Below are 22,604 nucleotides of genomic sequence, written 5' to 3'. Positions count from 1 at the left end.
TTTCTACATGCTGTTCTTAATGGCTCTGTCTACATGGTCCAGCTGCCGCACCTAGAGACTGGAACTGGGCCAAGTCCTATCCTCCGAAGGCGGGCCCACGACCTCGAGCGCCATGGTCGCTTGTTCCCTGCTACACCTTTGGGCAGAGCCTGTTCTGGGGTCGTTCGGCATTCCCCTGCGAGGGGACCTGCGCTCCGGAGGTGGGGGCTGGAGAGCCGCGGCGGCAGCCGCTTGGACCCTGGGAGCCAGGCACCTAGCTGAGGAGCGACAGAGGTCCCGGCGGCGCTGCTGAGGCCGCAGACAAGCACGGCGCCCCAGCGCGGCCCAGAGGTGGAGGTGACGGCAGCAGGGTTTCAGGTCTAGAAAACTGGACTGGAAACAGAAGCAGCATTTTGTATAATCCCAAGATCTTGCTTATGCCAGGAAACTGTAAGGGTAACATGAATATCATTGAGATGGTCTAACATGGTGGCAGGCGTGGAAAGATCAAGTCTCTGACCTCTTCAATTGCGCTGACATAAGGAGCTGTAAATTATCTAAAGCCTGCTTGCTCAGGATCACTAGGCAAAGCTGAGCTGACGTGGAGCTAGGGCGTACAGCCTGGGCCCCTCAGAAAACACACACTGAGCACGAATCAGCTGCATTCAAGCTCTGGGTCGCCTGCTTCTCATGTCTCAGCACTAACGATCCCACTGAAATAACTAGTCGGCCCACCTGAACTCACAGAGGTAAAAGCCAACTGAGCACCATAGCCGGACCCAGGGAATCAGGAGGGACGTGGGACCTGCAGAGCAGAACTCCCGGCTATTGCTTCCACCAGTGCTGACAACACAGGTCCCTTGCACCAGCTACCAGGGGAGTTGCTACCTGAGAGCAAACAAGTTCGCTGGGGGCCCTCAGCCCCAAGCCATACAAACTTAGGGTCTGAGGGAGGCAAACAAAAAGGGTGTGGCCAGGCATCCATGAAAACAGAGCTCCCAGGAGCAGCAGACCCAGCGTGTAGCCAGTATTGTGGTAAGTGTCACAGGTGAGCGGGGCCTGGATTGAGGAACCACAAGAGAAGGCCCTAGGCACTCAGGATTGGAGACCCGCACAGTCTGGGAAGAAAAGCTGAGACACAGTGATTGGTTCCCACCTATCAAGAAGAGAAGCCTGGCCCAGTGGGCATAGCTCCACCTACTGGAAGAGAAGTTAATTGAGCTCTATGACTGCATTTATTATTATTATTTTTTTTAATGATTATTATTAGTACTTTTTTAAAATTTTATTTTTACTTTTTGTTGTTGATGTAGTTGTTGTTCTTTAACTTTCTTATTAAGGGTTTCGATTTTTTTAATTCTTTTTATTCTATTATGGTTACTATTATTTTTTAAACTTTAATTTCCATTTTTTATTATCACTATAATTTTTTTTTGGTTGTTGTTTTTTGTTTTAAATTTTTATTTTTTCATTTTTTCTTTCTTTTCACTTTTTTCTTCTGTCTTTTCATTTCTTTTCAATTTTCTTACTTCCCCTTTCCTGAATTCTACCTGCTTACACTTATCCTCTTTAGTGACTTCTTCCCTTCCCTTCTAATATCTCTCCTCCCAAGCATCAAATAAATCTATAAGAGTAAACAGTAACTCAACAGTCAAACAGAACAAGAAGTAACATGAGCATACAAAAGCAAGGAAGAAAAGGAGTACAAACAATATAAAGGAGTAGAGATAATACCATGCATCTTATCTGATCATAATGCAATGAAAATGGAAATCAATGATAAAAGAAGGAAGGAAAAATCCTACATCACATGGAAAATGAACAATATGTTACTGAATGATCAATGGGTTACAGAAGACATAAAGGAGGAAATCAAAAAGTTATTAGAGATAAATGAAAATACAGACACAACATATCGGAATCTATGGGACACAATGAAAGCAGTTTTAAGAGGGAAATTCATCACCTGGAGGTCATACCTGAAAAAAAAGGAAAAACCAACAAATAAATGAGCTCACACTCCATCTCAAAGACTAGAACAGGAAGAGCAAAACAACAGCAAATGTAGCAGAAGGCAAGAAATAATGAAAATCAGAGCGGAAATCAACGAAATTGAAACAAAAGAAACTATTGAAAAAATTAACAAAACTAAAAGTTGGTTCTTTGAAAAAATAAATAAGATCGACAGACCCCTAGCCATGCTAATGAAGAGAAGAATAGAGAGAACTCAAATTACTAACATACGGGTTGAAAAAGGCAATATTACAACAGACACTACAGAAATACAGAAGACAATTAGAAATTATTTTGAAAACCTATATTCCAATAAAATAGAGGGTAGTGAAGACATCGATAAATTCCTTAAGTCATATGATTTGCCCAGACTGAGTCAGGAGGATACCCACAACTTAAACAGACCAATATCAATAGATGAAATAGAAGAAGCAATCAAAAGACTTCCAACCAAGAAAAGCCCAGGACCGGATGGGTATACAGCAGAGTTTTACAAAACCTTTAAAGAAGAATTAATACCAATACTTTTCAAGTTATTTCAGGAAATAGAAAAAGAGGGAGCTCTGCCAAATTCATTCTATGAGGCTAACATCACCCTGATTCCAAAACCAGACAAAGACACCTCAAAGAAAGAAAACTACAGACCAATATCTCTGATGAACCTACATGCAAAAATCCTCAATAAAATTCTGGCGAATCGGATACAAAGGCACATCAAAAAAATTGTACACCATGATCAAGTAGGATTCATCCCTGGGATGCAAGGATGGCTCAATATACGGAAATCAATAAATGTTATTCACCACATCAATAGACTTAAAGATAAGAACCATATGATCATCTCAATAGATACAGAAAAAGCATTTGACAAAGTACAGCATCCCTTTATGTTCAAAACAAAACTAGAAAAACTAGGGATAACAGGAACTTACCTTGACATTGTAAAAGCTATTTATGCCAAGCCTCAGGCTAGCATCACTCTCAATGGACAAAAATTGAAGGCATTCCCCCTAAAATCTGGAACAAGACAGGGATGCCCTCTATCACCACTTCTATTCAATATAGTTCTCGAAACACTGGCCAGAGCAATTAGACAGATGAAAGAAATTAAAGGCATAAAAATAGGAAAAGAAGAACTTAAATTATCACTATTTGTGGATGACATGATTCTATACCTAGAAGAACCAAAAGGGTCTACAAAAAAACTATTAGAACTAATAAATGAATTCAGCAAAGTGGCAGGATATAAAATTAACACGCATAAATCAAAGGCATTTCTGTATATCACTGACAAAACTTCTGAAATGGAAATGAGGAAAAACACTCCATTCACAATATCCTCAAAAAAAATAAAATACTTGGGAATCAACCTAACAAAAGAGGTGAAAGATCTATACAATGAAAACTATAAAACCCTAAAGAGAGAAGTAGAAGAAGATCTTAGAAGATGGAAAAATATACCCTATTCATGGATAGGCAGAACTAACATCATCAAAATGGTGATATTACCAAAAGTTCTCTATAGGTTTAATGCAATCCCTATCAAAATCCCAATGGCATTTCTTCTAGAAATAGATAAAGCTATCATGAAATTCATATGGAAAAATAAAAGACCCAGAATAGCAAAAGCAATTCTAAGCAGGACGCGTGAATCAGGCGGTATAGCGATACCAGATTTCAAACTATATTTCAGAGCAATAGTAACAAAGACAGCATGGTACTGGTACCAAAACAGGCGGGTGGACCAATGGTACAGAATAGAGGACACAGAGACTAATCCACAAAGTTACAACTATCATTTGATAAAGGGGCTAAAAGCATGCAATGGAGGAAGGATAGCATCTTCAACAAATGGTGCTGGGAAAACTGGAAATCCATTTGCAACAAAATGAATCTGAATCCCCTCCTCTCGCCATGCACAAAAGTTAACTCAAAGTGGATCAAGGAGCTAGATATCAAATCAGAGACTCTGCGTCTGATAGAAGAAAAAGTTGGCTCCGATCTACATATTGTGGGGTCAGGTTCCAAATTCCTTAACAGGACACCCATAGCACAAGAGTTAGTAACAAGAATCAATAAATGGGACTTACTTAAACTGAAAAGTTTTTTCTCAGCAAGAGAAACGATAAGAGAGGTAAATAGGGAGCCTACATCATGGGAACAAATTTTTACTCCTCACACTTCAGATAGAGCCCTAATATCCAGAGTATACAAAGAACTCAAAAAATTAAACAATAAGAAAACAAATATCCCGATCAACAAATGGGCCAAAGACCTGAAGAGACACTTCTCAGAGGAGGATATACAATCAATCAACAAGTACATGAAAAAATGCTCACCATCTCTAGCAGTCAGAGAAATGCAAATCGAAACCACCCTAAGATACCATCTCACTCCAGTAAGATTGGCAGCCATTATGAAGTCAAACAACAACAAGTCCTGGCGAGGATGTGGGGAAAAGGTTACTCTTGTACATTGCTGGTGGGACTGCGAACTAGTGCAGCCAATTTGGAAAGCAGTATGGAGATTCCTGGGAAAGCTGGGAATGGAACCACCATTTGACCCAGCTATTGCCCTTCTTGGACTATTCCCTGAAGACCTTAAAAGAGCTTACTACAGGGATACTGCCACATCGATGTTCATAGCGGCACAATTCACAATTGCTAGACTGTGGAACCAACCCAGATGCCCTTCAATAGATGAATGGATAAAAAGAATGTGGCATTTATACACAATGGAATATTACACAGCACTAAAAAATGACAAAATCATGGATTTTGCAGGGAAATGGATGGCACTAGAGCAGATTATGCTTAGTGAAGCTAGCCAATCCCTAAAAAACAAATACCAAATGTCTTCTTTGATATAATGAGAACAAGGAAGAACAGAGCAGGGAGGAAGAGCAGGAAGAAAAGATCAACATTAAACAGATACACTAGGTGGGAGGGAAAGGGAGAGAAAAGGGAAATTGCATGGTAATGGAGGGAGACCCTCATTGTTATACAAAATCACACATAAGAGGTTGCGAGGGGAACGGGTAAATAAACAAGGAGAGAAATGAAATACAGTAGATGGGGTAGAGAGAGAAGATGGGAGGGGAGGGGAGGGGGATAGTAGAGGATAGGAAAGGTAGCAGGATACAACAGTTACTAATAGGGCATTATGTAAAAATGTGGGTGTGTTACAGATGTGATTCTGCAATCTGTATTTGGGGTAAAATTGGGAGTTCATAACCAACTTGAATCTAATGTATGAAACATGATATGTCAAGAGCTTTGTAATGTTTTGAACAACCAATAAAAAATAATAATAATTCTCTTCAATTAAATTATTTGATAAAATGATGTGGTTCATAATCAAGCACTTCGAACTATGTCCTGTGCCTGATGTATTCCCAGTATTTTTTAACTGAGTTGAATTGGCAAAATGACTATTAATGATCATTGTATGTAGAGGATATCAATAACACAATACAGGTGCTCTGGCTTAGATAACTTCCCCATAATAGTCCCCGTATTTAAGGTTTATTCCCAAGGGTGTTTTATTTAGTGGAAACTTTACAAAAATAAATCATATTTAGAATTGTTTAGTTCATTGTAGAGTATATACTTCAAAGGAATTGTTGACACCTGGTGCTTCTGTATGCCATGGGCTTCTGCCATAATGTGCTCACTCACTCCAAACATAATGGTATAACACTAAGCACTTATCAACAATAATCTCCAGAACTTTGATTCAAAAGTAAGATTTTCAAATTGTTAGTTGGTTATCACAAGTATATTTCATAGCTAAAAGAAAACACACAAACAAAAAGTACTGAGAAATTGTGTGGCCAAACTCATGAGCACATATCTTATATGTCTTTGAAACTCATTCATCAAAAGATGTTAATTTGAAGTAGTAGTTTTTAGTTTTACTACACATAGTAATTTATTTCGTATCTTTCAAAGACACGAATGCCTGGATTTCTCTCCAAGGATATGGATTACATTGTTTTAATGCAATATTTATTTATTTTTATTTTTGGAAATTAAGGAGCCCTTCAGGTGACTGTATACTTTAGCCAGAACTACGAATTATTGGTTCATAGTTGAAAACACATTAGCTCTGTGTGTTTTCCTTGTGTGTTGTGTGGAGTTGTCTACTTCAGCCTTTCATGTGGGGTATATAGAGAATAGATTTGCCAAGTTGAAAAAAAATAAAAGAATATATATATTTTTTTATATCCTCAGGTGTTTAGTCAAACTCTTTGTGGAGGAAATATGTTTTTCAGTAGACCTATCTTGTTCTCTTGCTTTCATATTAAGAAACTCTTTCATAAAAATAATGTCTAGGGTTAGTCTAGATTAAAAATCATGAGTAGACTATGAACACCAAGAAAAAAAGGTAAACTAAGTTGAAGATACACTGTGTGTTATGCACATTTTCACTATTATCTCATGATGGAAAATAAAAATGAATAATTAGGTTTATTTTCAAAACATAGTCCAAATTGATTTACACAAATTATTCCCTATTAAACACACAAACACACACACACACACACACACACAAACTTGAATATTCTTAAAAGTGTTTGAATAGGAAAAAAAATATTAAAGGATATGAAGCCTAAAAAAATTATGCTTCTATAGCAGAGGTGTAATTCTTCAATTTCTTAATTACTAGAAAATATTTTATGATTTTTTTTTTTGGTGCTGGGAATTCAACCCAGGGCCTTTTGAATTCAACTGAACTATATCAAGAGCCCTAGAAAAGTTTCATGATTATTGTGAACTGGGGCAAATCTGAATTCTTGAGGCAGTCAGTTGTGATTCTGAGTTTAAACCCTGAATAGCCTTTTAGTACCTGTGTCATTGTAATGTTTTATTAGTTTAGAATAAACATAAAAAAAATGTTCTCTGAAAGAAAAGAAAAAAAGCATAAAATGCAAAAAATATCTCCAGTTCCATATCCTTCCCTGTATCCGAGCAATTGGCAATACCCTTTTATAGCTGTCCTTAACAAGAGGTAGTGTCTCTTTGCCAATATGTGAATTTGAAAATGGCTATTATATTGCACCAAGTAGAAGAGAGAGAATATGCAAATGTACTGGTATTGTGCTTTGATAATACAGTGTCTTGAATTCTTCCTTTTTTTGTCTTTGTAAATCCCATCATCTGGGATTATGGATATATTATGGATATATTGGGTTAAAAATATAAAAATTTACTTAGAAATTATAATCATAATTTTATTATATACTGTAATGTCTAATAATATTTTAACTTAAATTATTATAAAGTACCAATTATTTGTGATAACTTAAAAGTTTTAAGAATTTATAGAAATTTATACACTTATAATTATTTATTTTGTTTGTTTTCCTTCCAAACACTAAAAGTTCAATTACACATATATTTATCATTTTATTTCTTCCAACTATGATGCTGTAGAAGATTGTTTACTATTTCTAAAATCTAATTGCTTCAAAATTTCTAAACATGAGCTGGGTGTCTTGTTGCATACCTGTAATGCTGGTGTCAGGATACTAAAGAAAGTTAATCACAAGCTTAGGGAAAGGCTCAAAGATTTAGTGAGATTCTGGCAAAAAAAAAAAAAAATTGAAAACAACTGGAGATGTTCCTCAGTAATGCATCCCTAAGGTCTATCTCTGGAACAAAACAAACAAACAAAAAGCCTTATTTAGCCAGAGTATGAAGGTTATGAAATCCAAAAATGTAAAGTAATTCTCACTCTATTATTTGCATTTGTGAATGTGTCATTGGCATTATTGTCACTGATAATTGATATAAAATTAGATTCAACATTAAATACTTATGTCCCCTTTTATGGCCAGGTATTCTTGCACTTAGAAAGCTCTGAGAAAGAATGTATTTAACATTTTGTTATTTTGGGGTCTTACAGCCTGAATTGAAATTATTCACCTACACTCAGAAGTACAGGGGTCTAAGCATGGAATTTTTTCTATTCAGGTAAAAAGTATAAAATAAAAAAATGATTGAGATGATAATTATTGAATCAGAAAAAAACCCTAAGAATAGAGGTTAGGCTTCAAAATCTGGGAGACAATTCATCTCTGTCTCAGGCAAATCTCTTTAACCATCTCTGGGTTTTTGGATGCCTGTGTGGCTCTGTCACAGGCCCTTTCCCTCTGACTTTCAAGGTCTAGATTATTTGAAAAATAAGAAGTCTGCAGGGCTGGACATTATACAATTAAAAAGAATGGGCTGAGTAAAAGTAGTTATAACTAATTGTGAGAACCTGCACTTTCCTGAGGTCACATTTGTAATCTTTTCAGCCTAGTCTAAATTTGATAGAGCTCAATATCCTGCCATGTCTGGCCCTAAGAATGGGGTTTACAGTCAGAATTCTACTTTTTGTCCTGTGCCAGATTGGTGACCTCTGTCTGGCCTGAAACCAGCTCTGTACTTTCTTATGACACCCCTTCAGAGTAGTTGTTATATACGGGATCAGGACATGAGATTTTTGACTCATATAAATAATTCATATTTGAGAGTAGCTGTGGTCCAAGGGGTTTTCAGTTTCTCTTTCCATATCAGGTGGCACCCACTTTTTAAAGTGCATCTTCCAATGTAGGTAAGCATGATTTTCCTAAATGCCATATTTTCTCTGCTAATTCAGTATATAATGAAGTATTGTTCCCAGAACATTTCAAATTATATGGAATTTTAAGTCATCTTTTTCTCTTAGTTTTGTATAGAATTTTAAAAAGTGTGTGTGTGTGTGTGTGTGTGTGTGTGTGTGTGTATGTGTTTGGTTGTACTTTTACATGAGAGGAACATGTGGTTTTAACATGAAACTCTTTAAAAATTATTTATACCTAATGCCAGGTGTGAAGATGCATGTTCATAATCTCAGCTTTTTAATAGGCTGAAGACAAGGGGATCAATATATTGAGAATAAAAAATATAAAGGGGAGGTGAATGTTGCTCAGTGTGTAGGCACTGATGAGTTTTACCCTTGCTATTAAGAAATCTTTGAACTTTTGTTTATCTTTCATAAGCATATACAAGTTGAGGGCCCCATTAAGAAACCTTGGAGTGTGATGTCTCTTCAGTATCTGCCATGTCTTTGAGTGGCTATGAGGTAACAATTACATGAAGCTGACCCAAGGTGCCCACACTTTCTATGTTTGTTGAATTACTTAGAGAATGCCAACCTGTGTGTGATCCTCTCTTCCTACACAGCAGCTTGTGGCCAGGGAATGGAGCACCTTGTTGGACTAGCTGGATACTCTAGATACACTAGAGATTACAAGAATATCCTTTATACATTTCATCTTAATAGATCAGATATTGGAATATCAATATTATATTCCCCAAATGTTAGGTTAAGCTCCCCAGGAACGCATTACTGCTCAGATCTGTTCATTTGGTAACTGAAGAGAAAGGCAAATATGATTTTGTCCTACTCATGTAAGGAAGATTGATTATAAGGGCACAGAATTTGAAAGGAGAATATGCTGTAGCAAGGATTTAGAAAAAAATATCCTAGTGTGTTTGTGCAGACGTCTTTAAGGAAAAACTCACTATATGCTTATTGAAAGACATAATGTAATGCCTCAAGTTTGGGGTTGTAACTAAATATTTAAGTAAATAGGATGGTGGATTGAGCATGTCTCACTTAGTCTAACATTTTTATTACCTATAAAATGCAATTTATCACTAATATTTGAAAGATTTCAAAAAGTTTCCAAAGAGAAAAGATAGAGGCCAATATCAAATAAAATTGTATTCAAACTAATGTAATTTTCTGAGTCTGTAAAAGAACATCATTGAAGGTTAACTAAGATCTTTATTGTATCTGTGGCTATAACTTTTTTCTTGCTGTGTAGCTAGTTCTAGAATTTCAGATTAGAAAAATTCAGAGATAGGTTTATTAGCAGCTTTTGTTTTTCTAAATCTAAATTGCAATACTTCAAATTCATCAAACATAAAATATGGATGCACACAAAATCTTAGGCTGTCAAGGGTTTCTTTTTTAGAAAAAATAGCAAATAAATAAGGTGAAAAGAAAATGGACCAAAGGAAGTTGGAACATTCATATCTTTTGGGGCATATTAGGACATGCCAGTAATCACAACAACCTGGAGGTTGAGGAAGAAAGATCAAAGTTGAAACTTAGTGTAGCAACTTAGTGAGAGACAGTCTCAAAAAAAAAAAAATAAAGGCCTAGAATATATCTTAGTTTTAGTATACCCCTGTAACAAAAAAATAATAATAATAATCAAAATTCCAAATGAAGGATCCTTTACCCTGAAGCCAGTGAATACTTAGGAATTTTTTTTTTATTGTTGGTCGTTCAAAACATTACATCTTACTTGATATATCATGTTTCACAATTTGATTCAGAAGGGTTATGAACTTCCATTTTTACCCCGTATACAGATTGCTGAAGAAGGGAAATTGCAGGGAAAGGGAAGGTGATCCTCAGGGTTATATAAAATTACATACAAGAGGAAGTGAGGGGTAAGGGAAGAAGAATACTTAGGAATTTTAAGAAAATTGTGTGTATGTTGGTTTGGGCTGACATGAGATGGCTCAATATTCTAAGGGTTTCACATAAAGGAAATTACCTAGAGAATACTAACCTGTTTTTTTAACAAATATTTTGTTCTTACCCCTTAATGTAAATGTGTTCAATTAAATATTTTTTATAAAAAACAATGAGAATATTCAAAATGAGTATCTGAATCAGCAAATTTACAACAGTGAAGATCTTCTAAACCATATTGGGAAGGGGGCTCTTCTGTAGCAGAACATAAAAATTAGAGGTAATTCAACCAGTTATTTCCTAATATGTGCTATATAAGTGTCCCATTTTCCTCTGATGTTTTTTATGTTCTATGCAAGGTTTCATTTCTCAAGTTTCATATTTATATAATTTATAATATGCTGGTATACATAAGTGTGTTCTTTTATATCAGAATAAGTAACTTGAGTGAGTAGATGTAGAGACCCCTAATTTATAGGAAGTGAATCATAAATATAAATATTTTTCTATTCTGGGGCTTGAAACTGGCACTTCAGTTACTAAAATTTGATAGTAGTGAACACCAAACATGTGAGATCTGTACTAGATGGTATAAGAATTATTGACTACTAGTTGTTGAAATATTGGTTGTTGTGCAAGTTTGCACAGTTGGTATCAAAAGTGGTTGCAGAGTCAGAAGTGGTGGTACAAACCTGTAATCATAGTGATGTAGAAAAAATGAGGTAGCAAGAAAGTAAATTTAAGTCCAGAGTCATTAATTTAGAAATCCTAAGCAAATTTGTAAACCCATGTATCACAATTTTAAAAACTCAAAACTTCTTGAAATGCATTTCAGGGGTAGAGTGCCCCTGGATTAAAACTCTATTTTTTAAAAAAATGCTGTTTCAGAATAAAGACATCAGAGATCAGAATGTTAAACAAACTTCATATATGTATTGGTTCACTAGTGATAATTGAGACCTTGGAAAAAGGAGTATTTCCATGCTGTCAGAGAGGGTTTAGGGTGCCAGAACCTTTCAGAATTTTTTTCTTAACTGCTTAGTATTCTCCCACTTTCTTCTTTGAAATGAGCCAATTGAGGATACAGTTTCACAGTGAGAATGGTTTTACAAATTTGGGAATGTTAAATCTGAAGTGTCAGTTTCCTTATGAACTGAGAGATTAACAGTCTATTCACTTAATTTGCTTTTTTATTTTTAATTTTGTTATAACTTTGTGCCATGTAATTCATTTTGAACCAAGTACCTAAGAGTTTTGTAATAGTTTGATAGTGAAAAATTTTATTCTTTTGTTTTAGAAGTGAATTGTGATGTTGTGGTCTGCAGAAGGAAAAGTAATTTTTTAAATAGAGTATAAATTTATGGTATATTTAAATAATGAGAAGATAGACAACTTTGGAGATAACCATTCAAATAAATATGTGGACTGTTGAAAGTTTGGTGTGTCTTTAGTGATCTCTTATGTCTTCTACACACTGTGATGACCACTGTTGTATGAGTATAGTTATTACTTATAATTTTGCTATGCATGTCTCAAGTATCATTGCTTTGTTTGGTTGTGCTTCTTTTGGATATTCAATAACTAATTGCAACTATTATTTATTCTTTGGAATTATGTTGGATATTTTCGCACTTTATTGCTTCAGTGTTTTGTTTCACATGTGCGTCTCCCTGGGTTTCATTATACCAAAACAATCCACCAATTTTACTGCTTATAATGAATTCTTCATGTTGGGGATATAGCTCAGTTGGTAGAGTGCTTGCCTTTCATGCACAAGGCCTTGGGTTCAATCCCCAGCACTACAAAAATGTATCTTATTGAATGGTTGACCTCACTACCATATGTGAAAGCCACCTCTTTTAATTCTCATTAAAATTTGTATGAAATTAAATACTATGTCATTAATCATATGATTTATGTGATATGTATTTACTCATTTTTATTTCAGGAGCCATTGACATTAAGGAATGTAGTCATTGATTTTTCGGAAGAGGAATGGAAATGCCTGGACCCTTCTCAGCAGACTTTATATGAAGATGTGATGTTAGAGATCTGTAGAAACCTACTCTTTATTGGTGAGCCTAAATTTCATTCAAAACTTCTAATTAAAAAACAATATTTAATTTTTTAATTTATACAGTACCTTCTGCCAGAGACAAGAGGCAGGAAAGGTGTCATAATGACAAGGAGGCAAAGCTGCCAATCTTTATTGATGTCAATAGGTTAATTTAGGTCATTGGCATCACTTCTATATATTGTTCACTTTATTTCTAGGCAGGTTAGAAACTTAGCAACATTATGCAGCTTATTCCTCAGTTATATACTAACTCCTAATGTTAGGAGTCTTGTGTACCTCTCAAGAAAGTCCATTGTATAAACTTACTGTTATGTGGACAGGTTGAAGCTCAGTGAAACCTTGTGCTTATCTATAAAGAGAGTTCCTTTATTCCCAGGAGCTGTGTGCCAGAGATCATGTTTTAGGCTGATAATACTCCATTACAGAGCCTTTTCAAGCAGGGAATTGCCATAGCAGCTTGACATTTGCACATGTATTTTATTATTTTAGTAGTTCCTGGGGAAATTGCAGGGCATTCTAAGGGTGGGAAACAGAGTGCCTCTTACCCCTGGGAGTTTGCTCGCCAGAGGAATGCTTCTCTCAATATTTCCACAATCAGAATCCCTACAGAGTATTCCACAATGCCTGTGAGGATACTTACAACCTGACATTTATTGGTATTTGGGGGATCCCTAGAAATTTCTCTCATTTCCAAGTATTTCTATATAAAACCATTGTAATATATTACTATTATAGGAGAGATCCTTTAATGCAAATTAAATATTTATTCATTCAAAATTTTCTCACAGAGCTTTATATGAATGCTTATATTGGATATTTTGTGAAATTTTTCCTCCATGTAATGAATAGAAATATTTCATAATACCTGATCCTAGTGATTATGTAAGTATTGCTGATCAATATGGTTTAAAGAAGAATTTTCAGAGCTGGGGCTGTAGTTTATTGGCAGAGGGCTTTCCTCACATATGTGAACTACTGTGTTTGATCCTTAACACTACATAAAAGTAAACAGATATAATAAATACATTCTGTCCACCTATCACTACAAAAAAATTAAAAGAAATATTTCTATTGTAATACATGTGTCCAGAATTTTGTGGGTTACATTTTTCTAATGATTGTGGTTTTTTTTTTTTTTTTTTTTTTTTAGTTTCACTCTGTAGAGAGCTTCAGTGTTGTTCATTAGGATTTCTCATATCAGTGATATTGTTTTTATTTCTATATCTGTATGTTATAATTGAATAGAAATTATCATGATTTGTCACTTTAGGAAAACATTAGTTGAAGTTAAACTACACATGAACCATGGGCCAATTTTCAATCAAGTTTTCTATGCTTTTACTTACATGTATATATATATATATTACTCCTTTTTATATATAATTTTTATATAGTACCTTGATTGTTTGTACTCAGTTCTTGTGCTTAATCATATAATGTATCTACGTGCATGCGCACGTGCGCACGAGTGCACACACACACACACACACACACAAACACCATCATACTGCTGATTGAACTCAAAGGTTCTTATAATATTGAGCTACATCATCACCCCTTTTAGACTTTTAGTTTACAATAGACTCTTGTTAAGTGGCTGATGATGAATGGCATATTCATTATCTCTCTATATATGAATCTGTTCTTTAGTCTAGGAGTAAGAATCTATCATTTTAAAGGTACTATAGAGATGTTTCCAATTCTGTTTATCTTTTATGTATTTGTCAGATTTTTAATTGTGATCAAAACTGTAACTGTGTAACTTTCCTGAACTTACAGTCTTATATATTTTGAATTTACTGGTCAGTAGTGCTCATTTAAATTGTTTTTTAAGATTTTGTTTCTAGAAATTATGTATCACATATAAACTAAGTTCATTTTTCCTCCAAACAAGTGATCCTTTTTCTCACCTTTTCATCCATGATGCCCTTATTTTTGGTCTCTATATTTGGCTACAGTAGATATCTTTCATACATAGATTACCTGGTATCTTTTTGTGTATGTGAATTACTATTTCACTTAATATACTATCTTAAAAGTTGATCATTGTAGATATTATATAATTTCATATCTTTGTAAAGTTTTAAAATTTCATATTTCATTCCAAATTGCCTTCATGTAGTCATGTGAATTGTAATTTAATTGGCTTGTCACATTGATCTCTATTGAATGTTGTTTTAATGAGAATAGATCTGTAAATATATTTTGATTTGACAATCAAGTTGATGGCTAATTGACATGCTTTCAGTTTTATTACTCATGTCTTCCTCATTTAACCTCAAGTTAACATAAATGTATAAAATATTGTAACTTTTAGTATATTTATATAAGAAAGCATTTTTTAAAAAATTAATATGTGTAGTTATGTATGCACCCAGTATATTCCATAGAATTGTTCAAATAACTTATTTTCAACATGCAAAAATAATATTGATTTTTTTGATTGGTGTTACATGGACTTCAAAGATTTCTTTGGGTGCTATAGGCTTTTTTTTTCCTGTAGCAGATGTGTTTAACATCTGAACCACATCTACACTCCTTTCTTGGGAAGTGGACTGGGGATTGACCTTAGGGGCACTTGCCCACTGAGCTACATCCCAAGCCCCATTTGGTATTTAATTTAGAAACATGGTCTCCTTCAGTTGCTTAGCACCTTGCTTTTGATGAGGCTGGATTTGAACTCACAATCCCACTGTCTCAGACTCCCAAACTTCTTGAATTACAAGTGTGTGTTATCACACCTGGCTGGCAGCTGTTTTTATATTTCTTTTTGTTACAATGCCTAGATAAGTTACTTATGAGCCTTGCTTATTTGCTGATTTTGGCTTTAAACTCATATTCATAAATTTTAAATATCACTTTTGCTTTTGATTTCCAACTTATTATGTTATGTTAGAATGCAACATCATTATTGTAATATCTGTTAACATTTGTTTTGTGCTTATAACCTGATATCTTTGGAATAATATTCCATAGACTATAGAGAATATTTCTTTTAATGTTTTTTTGAAAGTTTTTTTTTTATTCGTAGGGTAACAATGTAATGCTATTTTTATTCTTTGCATTAATTGTGGATTGATGTCTCGTATTATTACTTTGTTGCTTTCTATGATGTTGAATTTTGTCTGTGTTTTCTTTCTGTATATGAAAAACATTATTTGAGTTACAAATATATTCACTATGATTGATTCTAGGGATTTGCATATTTATCTTTATATAAAATTCTACTTTGTCTCTTATTTATATAAATATTTTCAATAATTTTGAATGTAATATTTGTTTTATCCTTTTGTTTTTAGTCTTTTTGTGACCTTATACCTTTTGTCAATTTACATCTGACATAGTTAACACAGTTTTAGGTTTAATCTTGTTAGTCATATTGGGTTTTGATTAGTTTTTTTTCAAAATAGCTTATTGATACTTAAATTACTGATGAGAAAAAACATACTTCTACAATTTTCAAGTATTGTTAATTTCTTATATTTTTTTTTACTATTAAAATATGCCTTAATTTGTAGTTCATACATTTTTACGGTGGTATATTTTTTCTACTTTTTTATCTTTGATGTTGATTTTTTCATTACACTGGAATTATTTAAGTGCTTAAAAACAGTAGAATAATTTGGAAATATCATTCTTATATTCTTAAATGAATATACAACTAATTTAATTTCACATACTTTACCAAAAGAATAGTTTGTTATATTTTATAAATATATGATATGTGATGATACATTCTACCCTCATGTATAACTAAAGAAAAAATAATGAAAAAAATAAAGTACTTAGTTTGCACTACATTTTAATCTGAATTAATTTTGGCTACCTAAAACAATCAGTGTTTACATGTGTTTCCATGATTTGTTATTGACGTCACACCTGCTTTTCTAATTTATACTAATTAACAAAGATTTATGATAATTTGTATGCTTTAGTTTTCCACATTCGATAGAATGGAATGTTTTATGTACAACAATGAAGGTATAATATATATATATATATATTTGCATATACTTTTCTTTTCCATAAAAGCTTTCAAAGTTTATATGATTTCTGTTGTGTAGATTTATTTTATTGGAAATATTCTACTGATTACTTCTTTTACAGCAGGTCAAGAAGTAAAGCAATTTTTGAATATTTTCATATCTTGAAAGATGGATTTTATTTTCACAATTCAAAATAATGGTATTGGTAGATAAAGTATTCTAGGTTCATATTTTCTTTTTCTTTTAACATTCCTACCTATGTATCCCAATTCCTTTCTGGAAGTCTTCTACAAAGAAATCAACTGTTAATCATAAAAAAAAATCTTTGTAAATAAAATTTCTCTTTTTATATCTTTTGATATCTTTTTATATCAATTTTTCTTGACGAGTTTTAAAAGTTTGATTATAAATTGATTAACTTTTGTCTTTTATTTACTTATTTAGAGGGAACTGAACTCAGGGGCACTCAACCATTGAATCACATCACCAGCCCTATTTTGTATTTTATTTAGAGACAGAGTCTAACTGAGGTGCTTAGTGCCTCACCATTGCTGAGTCTGTCTTTGAACTTGTGATCCTCCTATCTTAGCCTCCTGAGATGCTCCAGTTAAAGTCATGCACCACTGTGTCCAGCACTACCTATTTCTTTTGATTAATTTTATACATTGATATATTTTCTTCCTCAAATTTTTAATTTATGAGACTTTGTGTGTGGGCAGGGAGGAGGGGGTGTGATGAAAATCAAGGCCAGCCTTTTGCATGTGAGGCAAGCAATCTACCACATAAAATGTATCCTGATTCTGAGACTTTTTTTAAAGAACATTTCTAGTATATAATTTCTAATTTTTCTGTTGATTTCTTTTCTGAATTTTTTTTAATTATCTTCATTTTATTTAGTTTAATAAATATCTTTCATGTGGTTATTGGGCATTGATTAGATAATTAACAACATCAATTTTCCAACTCTCAATTGTTTGTTTGTTTGAGTTGATTATATTCTTTGTGTGAGCTATTATTTTCATTGGGATTTTTCTATTTAAAAATCTGTTAAACTAGATCATTATAGTCATTTTGTAAAATATTTCAAAGTTAGAATGTAAACAAAAACACATCATGTGCAATGATATATAAATGTAATTTTATATAATTGAGAATGTAAGGCAGTGGAAAGCCGGTTTGAAATAAATTTCAGCATTGTTGAAATAAACTGTCTCAAAAAAAGTATAAACATAGAAAGGTCTATGGATGTAGTTTAGGGATAGAATACCACTGTGTTTAATCCTAAGAAGTACTCCCCCAAAAGATAAAAACATAACTAAATAAGAAATTTATTCTCTGCAACATTTGAGTCACAGATGAAGTTTAAATATGTTGGAGTGAAGGGCTGTGGTTGTAATAACATCACTCAGTTTGAATGTTGTCTTCATCTGTGGTGCTATAAATTGGTAAGATGATTTTCAAGGTTCTCACTGCTTTTGTCAGCATATTGTAGTAAATTCTATATATTTCTTGACTATTAATGGCCTTGAATCCTACTGTTTTTTGGGTATTCCCCCCCACCTTGATAAGGTTTTGTGTATTAGAAGAGTATATTCACCATAGTGTTGTAAGTAGAATAACTTACTATTTAAATTTTTTTTCAGGTATGACTTCTAATCCAAACCAAGAATTTTCAGAAGAACAAGAAATAAAACATTTTTTGCAAAACTTGAAAAAGAGCAGGTATGCATACCAAGACAGTTAATACTTAATTTTAAACAAGAAATAGAAATTAAAAGAGAGGGAAGTTCAGAAAAATTTTAATAAAGACAAAAGTATCATGAAAAGTTATTTACACAGAAAATTACAAATTCATCAGGTTATATTATTACCAACATCTCAGAAGACTGACTCCTCAACTTGTGCCAGTCACTTTTTGTTTGGATAAAACTTTTAAGTACATTAATTGTAAAATATTTTCTACTCAGTATTTTGTGTAAAACTACTTACAATGCACAGTATTTTCAAATGCAGAAACATATATCAAACTACATGTATATTCAATGTTTACAGGCCATTATAAAGCTGAATCTTTAAAATACATTTAGGAAAATAGTGATTCAACCAGTTTACTCAGCTTTACAAATAAAATTAGAATAGAAATGTGTATTTTAGTGAAAAAAAATATAAACATTTTTAAAATGCTTATTAATCAGTTTTGTTTTAACTTTTAATAATCTCTATGTGATTGCAAATTAGATAAGAGTCTACAGATCACTAATACAAAATTGCAATATTCTAACCTGTCTTTTTTATGAAGTAATAAAGAGGTGATTTTCCAGACAGTATAGACAAATTGTCTCATTATTTAAACAGATGTATAGAGTTTCTACTTAGAGACAAGAAAAATACTTAGATTAAGGAGAAATGGAAATGCTACAATAAGCCTCACTAGAACTTTCTGTTGAAAAGAACTATTGAGTAATTAAATATGTTTAAGGTGAAGGTTTGGTAGGCATTGCTTTTTAAATGCAATAAGAATTAATAAAAGAAAAGAGTAGCAGTTAGGTCCTTCTAAAACACATCAAATAAGCATACAGCTCATCTGTCATGTACAGCAGGTGAAACAAAGGAAAGCCTCAGGAATTTCTAGCACAGTATTTCAGAAATCCAAAAGCCCAAATGGCTTGCAGGAATGCATCACACCCCAAAAGGAGATATGAGGGTCTTATGAGAACAGTGTAGGTGTTCTGTCACTCTTCTGGGCTCATGCTGAGGGGCAGAAAATATGCCAGGGACATAAGCAATAGGAAAAGTGTGGGGCTACTGAAGAACAATGAAGGACTAAATCTTCTAATTGTAAAACTTTTAAGACAATTAAGACAGCCACATTGCTGAGGTAAGACCACCTTTGAATCGGGCATGGCTTACCATAAAATTTCCTTTATGAAACAAAGATCTATAATGTCTTTGTCATTCCATGATTCTGTCTACTGTTTCAGAATAGCATTTTTGTAGACCCTTCTCCCTGAAACTTGATGGTTTGAGTCAAGGGTGCTTGTAAATGTTCATTTATAATTTTAGTTTAACTTGAAGCAGTCTTTGTGTAGTTACCTATCTATTTATGGCTCATAAGTTAGAGTAATCATTCCATGTCATGGGACCTCAAGCATCCCACCTGAGTCATTTCCTTCTTGGAAAGTGATGAGCCACCTGAAAAAAAGGAATATCTGAAATAAATAGTAAATGAATATGAGACAGGGCCATAACTTATGTTAAAAGAGGTAAATCACATTGTAGATTCTCTAGACCACATAGGATCTAAAAAACAATGACTAGATAATTTTTCCATTTTTCATTTAAGGGAGTGTACATAGAGGTAGGAATGAGATTCTAACAGGAAGAGTCTTTCTTCATAAAGGTTGATTGGCATTCTGGCAAGTCCCTCCTATATCTGTGATGCTATGTTGCTATGTGGCTCCAATGGATGATACCATCTCCAGTGCCATGATAAATTTAGACAAAACTAGGAAGTATACAACATGTACTGGATAGTCTTAAACCATCTGTATTTTAACTGGGAGTCCTCAGATACCATACTTTTTTTCCCTAATGGCTTTCATGCTTTTTTAAAAAATTTCATGCACAGTTCATAGATATCTTTCAGCAGCTGCATCTGTCATGCACTGCTTCATCTTTCATAGCAACAGGGATTTTGGCCAAACTTCAAGTGAATATCTCAAAAGATCTATGCATTCTGTGGTTGTGTGTGAAATGGGAAAAACTTTTCAAGTGTGAGATCCAGTGACTTCCTCGATCCTATACATGTCCACAGTGAACTAAATCCTTTTGCCATTAGAGTTTTCTAATGCCCTAGCACTATTCATCTGTGCATCTCAAGGACTATTTTTCAACAATTCAAAAGTATTCTCTAACTGATTTTAGTGAGCTAGTTACATAGAAAGAATTTTAACAACACCCTTACTGATAGATATTTTTGCTGGAAAGTTGAGCATCCCAGCTCAGATGTAGTTTGCTCTTTGCCTTAATGAAAATGCTCCTGCACATCAGGGCCATGATTATGTCCCAGTGCCTGCAGGATTCCCCACAACTTAAAAACCATACAATAGTGTGTTGGGGGCAAAGTGGAACTGTAGGAATATGGGGCATTGACTAAGCTGGAGAGAGACAATAACACATATAGCAGTCATATTTGAGGACTTGTGTGTGCTTTTAAATATATTTGCATAGCATTTTGTAATTTTACCCTTCCTCTAAAAATTGAAAAATTTTCTGTGTAGTCTATTTCATGCTTCAGTCACTGGAATAATTTGAAATGCACCATTTTGTAAATATCCATAAATATTTCTGTAAGTAAGATAAAAGGAGGAGGAGGAAAAGAAGAAGAAATCTCTGAGTTTTAGTAGGCTGATTGTTACTTTACAAAAATGATGAAATGAATAATTTCTCCTTTTGCCAATTTATGGAATTATAATGAATGTGGGAGTATTTGTACTTACCTAGTGTTGCTTAATTTAAAAGTAGATATAGATACTTGGAGAGACATCTATATTTATGATAAGTCTTTCAGGACCTATAGACAATCTCTACCCTAGGTAATTAGCAGTCTATTAGATTTGGTGTAAAACAAATGTACATTTTGTGAAAGTCATTAAAATTTCCTTCTTTTTTAAATCCTAGAAAACACCCATGTGATCATTTAAAAGAGCTTTACAATGATAAATGTGAAAAAGGTTTTAATCCATGCCTAAAACTTATTTATCCAAGCTTTCATAATCAAGAGACAAATTACAGATATAAAGTATGTGAAAGCACTTTTAATAAAACTACAAGAATTTCTGAACTCCAGAGAATTAATGTTTGTGGGAAGCCCTACAAGTTAAAAAAATATGTAAAAACATTTAAAGAGTCCTCAATTGTTTATCAGAGCAGTGATAAATCCTCCATAAGTAAAGATTCTATAAAATATTTTACTCAAATTCCATCCATTACTAAAAACCATAGGCTTTACAATGGAGATATACCTTACAAATTGAAGAAACGTGAAAATGTCTTTAAGTGTTGCTCAAACCTTTTAAAACACTACAGTAATCATACTGGAGAGAAAATCTGGAAATGTAAAAGGCGTGACAAAGCTTTTAATCAAAAATCACACCTTACTGAACACCAGAAAATTTATACTAGAGAAAAGCCATACAAATGTAAAGAATGTGGAAAAGCTTTTAATCGGAAATCACACCTTACTCAACATCAGAGAATTCATACTGGAGAAAAGCCGTACAAATGCAAAGAATGTGGCAAAGCTTTCTCTCAAAACTCATGCCTTACTCAACACCAGAGAAATCATACTGGAGAAAAGCCATACAAATGTAAAGAATGTGGCAAAGCTTTTAATAAAAAGTCAACCCTTACTCAACACCAGAGAATTCATACAGGAGAAAAGCCATACAAATGTAAAGAATGTGGCAAAGCTTTTAATAAAAAATCAAGCCTTACTCAACACCAGAGACTTCATACTGGAGAAAAGCCATACAAATGTAAAGAATGTGGCAAAGCTTTTAATCAAAAACCACACCTTACTCAACATGAGAGACTTCATACAGGAGAAAAGCCATACAAATGCAAAGAATGTGGCAAAGCTTTTAATCGAAAATCACAACTTACTAAACACCAGAGAATTCATACTGGAGAAAAGCCATACAAATGTAAATAATGTGGCAAAGATTTAATAAAAAATCAACCCTTACTCAACACCAGAGACATCATACAGGAGAAAAGCCCTACAAATGTAAAGAATGTGGCAAAGCTTTTAGTAAAAAATCAACCCTTACTCAATACAAGAGTATTCATACTGAAGAAAAGCCATACAAATGTAAAGAATGTGTCAATGCTTTTAATGCAATATCTCTTCTTAGTCAACCCCAGAGAATTCATACTGGAGAAAAGCTATACAAATGTAAAGAATGTGGCAAAACTTTTAATACAAAATCTCACTATACTCAACACCAGATACTTTATACAGGAGAAAAGCC

General features: G+C 33.6%; 1 protein-coding gene across 1 annotated transcript; it reads left to right on the top strand.

The window, feature by feature from the left end:
- Positions 1-33: 33 nt before the first annotated feature.
- On the top strand, positions 34-22,285 carry LOC144256910 (uncharacterized). The gene is made up of 4 exons (XM_077802719.1): positions 34-249; positions 12,458-12,584; positions 18,216-18,294; positions 21,253-22,285. The coding sequence occupies exons 1-4, from the start codon at positions 34-36 to the stop codon at positions 22,283-22,285; spliced, it is 1,455 nt and encodes a 484-aa protein (XP_077658845.1).
- Positions 22,286-22,604: the final 319 nt, after the last annotated feature.

The sequence above is a fragment of the Urocitellus parryii genome, chromosome 1 (assembly GCF_045843805.1).
Source record: "Urocitellus parryii isolate mUroPar1 chromosome 1, mUroPar1.hap1, whole genome shotgun sequence".
NCBI classification, from domain to species: domain Eukaryota; kingdom Metazoa; phylum Chordata; class Mammalia; order Rodentia; family Sciuridae; genus Urocitellus; species Urocitellus parryii.
Note: the sequence above shows the minus strand (reverse complement) of the source record. Positions and strands in the feature narration are given on the sequence as shown.